Source organism: Dendroctonus ponderosae, unplaced genomic scaffold, assembly GCF_020466585.1.
Source record: "Dendroctonus ponderosae isolate FM_Combo_2020 unplaced genomic scaffold, Dpon_F_20191213v2 Dpon_F_20191213_4, whole genome shotgun sequence".
NCBI lineage: Eukaryota > Metazoa > Arthropoda > Insecta > Coleoptera > Curculionidae > Dendroctonus > Dendroctonus ponderosae.
Genome location: NW_026018611.1, coordinates 1574699 through 1578601, shown reverse-complemented (window position 1 = coordinate 1578601; position 3903 = coordinate 1574699). Strand labels below are relative to the sequence as shown.

Below are 3903 nucleotides of genomic sequence, written 5' to 3'. Positions count from 1 at the left end.
ACGATCTTTTTAAGAAGCGCAAATGTCATGCAGAGTATGCAACATGCATACACCATCCCAAAATCACAGTGTTTCACGTGTTCACGGTGTTTCAAGTTGAAAAAGTACTTAAACTTAATTACAAATGTGGAACATGAAATGCCTGTCATTACCTACCTAGCAGGATATTGTTGTTACATTTTGTCCAAGAAATTTAAATGCCAAATGTGCCAGTCAAATTTAACATTGACAGCTCAAATAGAAGTTGAAGACAGTCACATACTCATTAAAAATTTGAGTAGGGGTAAGCTTAAATTTCCAAAATACTATGTAACAAATATCGTTTTGTATGGTTATCTCGTTTTCAACAAAATTTTGGAATGTGATGAAGATAACTTTTTAGCAGTACACAATAAAAAGAAGTTTTTGTCAACAACAACTAACAGAATTTCCCCAATGTGATCTGCACAGTACTATAAGCTGGTAAAGATTATCATAAATTCTCTTCTAAATAATTATTGTGGCAAAAGAAATGACACCATTGGAAAGGGGAATAAAAGAAAGTTAGATACTCTCACTAAATAAAGTTGGTAGATTATTAGCAATTGTATTCTTCACTATTTAATAGAATTAGAACGCTTCGGAAACATGAAATATTAAGCTATAACTGAAATTAAAATATTTGTGGCTAGTTAACTACGTTCATTTTTTAGGAATAGCAGGAAGGGGGACTTTACCTGATCCAAAGGTATCTGGGCAAAGGCGACGTGGGGAAGGAGAAGTTCTTCTTCAGTGGGGGCTTGGTGACGCTGTCGCTGCTGCTGCTGGATCGGCGATTCACGTTGACGTTTTCCAATTCCTGGACTTTCTGGGAAATGCGGTCGGCCTCCGGACAGTGCTTGGCGATTTTGTGCAACAGCGCTGTGGTGGACGAGGTTTTGAACAGGCCCAAAGCGCGCCTCCTCAGCCCTGCAGGAGAGAGGCTGTTGAGGCTCCAAATTGGGCAACTTGTAGAGCTGGGTTTTACCTTGAGAAAGACAGTTTTCCACAGCCCCGCACAGCGACGTCACTGACCCGCTTTCCTCATGCACGAACTTCCGCGTCACCGATTCTTCCATCACCTGCTTCACCTCCTTCTTCACAGAGGCGATCAGCTTCTGCTTGTAGTCCTTCTCTGGAACGAAAGGGCTTAACTGGCAACAAAGCATTGGAAAGGACACTTGCTGTGTTGTTCAAAAGCGGCGCATTCAGCAGCTAATGAAGAGGGATTTTCCCCGGAAACTGGCTTTGAAAGGAATGAGGACGTTTTGAGGCCAGCGATTAGGGTTTGCCTGCCAACTACATGCTAATTAGTGCTTTGATAGGCGCAATTAGACGGTCGTTGGCAGGAAATGGGGGCGATAAGCCAAGCGTGCCGGGCATGCATAAAAGTGGAATTTCTGCTTACCATCGCCCGACATGTTGATGCTGAACCCACCAAGGGAGAAGACGGATATCATTAATGCCCCACACCAAACAAACCGGGTTTCGTTGACTTGCGAAGGGCTTAGCGCGCAAAGATCGACCTCAGATGTGCGGGTCCGCCCCGTCTGATCTGACGCTGGCGTCGCGACGCGTCCATGTTTGATTAATACGATGCACTCGACTCAGAACATGGACTACATGGAGGCCACCTTGAAAATTTGCGGGATCGATAAGGAGGAACTGGAGAAATACTACCGGGAGAGGGGAGATGGGCAGCGCATGCTAGACGCGGTTTTGCCAGATTTGATCAATTGCCCGCTGTTTTTGCCCCGAATACTTGTATAGAGACCCCGGCCTTAATTAAACGAGTTTATGACAGGTTTTTATGGGGTGAAAACCCATTAATTGAACACGAAGATATGCAGAGTGAAACACTGGAATGGCGCATCCACCAAACTGGCGAGATTCCAGGAAGCAATACTCGACAGAAAGGCGGATGCGTCGTTTCGAAAATTTCAACAGTCGCATCGCTTTTCCAGGCCGGTGGTAAATAACACAAATAATTACAGTTAAATATATTTATTTAGTTCAATTCGGTGCAAAAATACAAAAACTCGTTGCAATGAGCGAAGCGTCTTGAACAGGAAACAGCATCAAAAAGGGCTGCACGTGGAATGTTGTTAAGCAACTGAAACTGTCCGGAAAAGCGAGTAGGTGTTCCACACAGTGGCAAAGTGCAAGGAATATAAATATCACAACGGTTTTGCTCGCACTGGTGCCATCCACGGCCCGATTGGACTCGACTACACGTAAAACAGCTTCACTTTGGAGGTGCAGATCAGTAGGTCTTCGTCGAAGAACTTGGTCTCGATGACGATGTTTCCGTTGAGAACGGAGGCGGGCATCATCTGCGACTCCGGGGCGGCTTCCATGGTTGATTGCCATGTGTTTGTCGATGCCGGCAGAACAGCACCAAATTCGAAGTTCCATTCTTCGAGACACCGCCCTTTAAACAGTACTTTCTGTTCCAGACGAAAGTTTTGTATCGCCTCTTTGGAACTGAAAATCAGAAAACGTTTGTGTTGGGGTGCAAGCGGCCTCAATATGGTACCCACCTAAAACTAAACTCTCGAGATACTGCACGACATTTGAGGATGTTTTGAGGTACTCGAGCCTCATGTTCGATGTCCGGTTGGCTGATGTCTTCGCGTCCCTGCCAAATCACTCGGCCACTATCAGCGTCCCTAAGGCAAATCCAGTTCACTTGAAAAGCTTCTAGAATGTTTTCGGCACGTTTCTTGTCTTCCTCAACTAGCATTATTGAACACCGCACATCCCACTGTTCCACAAGGCCGCTGCAGTCCAATAAAACACTGCTAACCGCTTAAAACACTGTTGATGTCCAGTTTTACAAAGCCTCACACGAAAATAGCAGCTAAAGTTCACAGAAGCTAAAGTTGACAGTTTTTGCCGGACAAGACAATCAGCTGTCATGAATGTCTCTGGTCAAAAAGGTCAGGTTCTGGCAGCGTTGTCGGATTCATCTGAAAGTACTAGGTAATAGAACCGTGGCATTGAAGTCGGTTTTTCTGTGTGCTCTTTGCAGGACGAAACAAGTTAATAACATTCATAATTGAATGAGTTTGCCTCAAAGTGACTTTCCCTCTCAAAGTGACTGTCCGTCGGAGCAGCGTAAGCGTTCAAGTAAACTACCTCTGAAGATGCAAGCCACTCGTGGTTGCAAAACGTCAGGAAGAAATTCCATTTTACGACGGCCTAAAAACTCGAAAAACCCACTAGATCCGAACTAAATAGATTCTGCTTGCTCAGACTATTTATTTGTTAGAGCAACTTAAACCGACATAGTGGGCGTGACAACGCTGCATCTCCATGGCGATTATCAACGTCCCAATGTTGCCACTCGCCTCAGAATGTCGTGGGCATTTTATATTGAGGTGCTGTGAATTTTAAGCCGGTGAGTCGGCAACGTACCCGGAATGGATAGCGCGGAAAACCTTCGAGCCAATCATAGCTCTTCCGCCTGCGTTCGCTCCGCCCATCCGCAGAGGTTGCCAAATTATTTTTTTTACGCGTCTTGCGTGCAACACATTAAATGAAAAAACCGAAAAAAGCTGTTAAAAATATAATGCGAGGATGTAGGAAATTGTTGATAGCAAAAAAACTTTTTTTTATTCAGCTGCCTATTTAGGTTTGCGGCAGAAAGCTTTTTTGCTTCACTTGCTTGAACGGTCTGATTCGAAAAAGGCACACTAACTGAACGATATTTGCATTTATCGACACTTGCAAAATATATTCTAAATAAAACTGCAAATGTTTATAACCAGGTTTATTGGATGCTATTAAGGTACATTATACGGTACTTAAAAAATGTAAAAAATTACAGGTGAAACTAAAGCGAGTGTGGATGAACAACGAATTATTAATTAATATGTAAAAACA

At 43.8% G+C, this 3903-nt stretch overlaps 1 protein-coding gene across 1 annotated transcript; it reads right to left on the bottom strand.

The window, feature by feature from the left end:
* Positions 1–2010: 2010 nt before the first annotated feature.
* On the bottom strand, positions 2011–2966 carry LOC109543029 (retinal rod rhodopsin-sensitive cGMP 3',5'-cyclic phosphodiesterase subunit delta). Its single transcript, XM_019912542.2, has 2 exons — positions 2559–2966; positions 2011–2502 (listed from the first exon to the last, which is right to left on the bottom strand). The coding sequence occupies exons 1-2, from the start codon at positions 2759–2761 to the stop codon at positions 2247–2249; spliced, it is 459 nt and encodes a 152-aa protein (XP_019768101.1). The 5' UTR covers positions 2762–2966; the 3' UTR covers positions 2011–2246.
* Between the last annotated feature and the right edge of the window lie 937 nt (positions 2967–3903).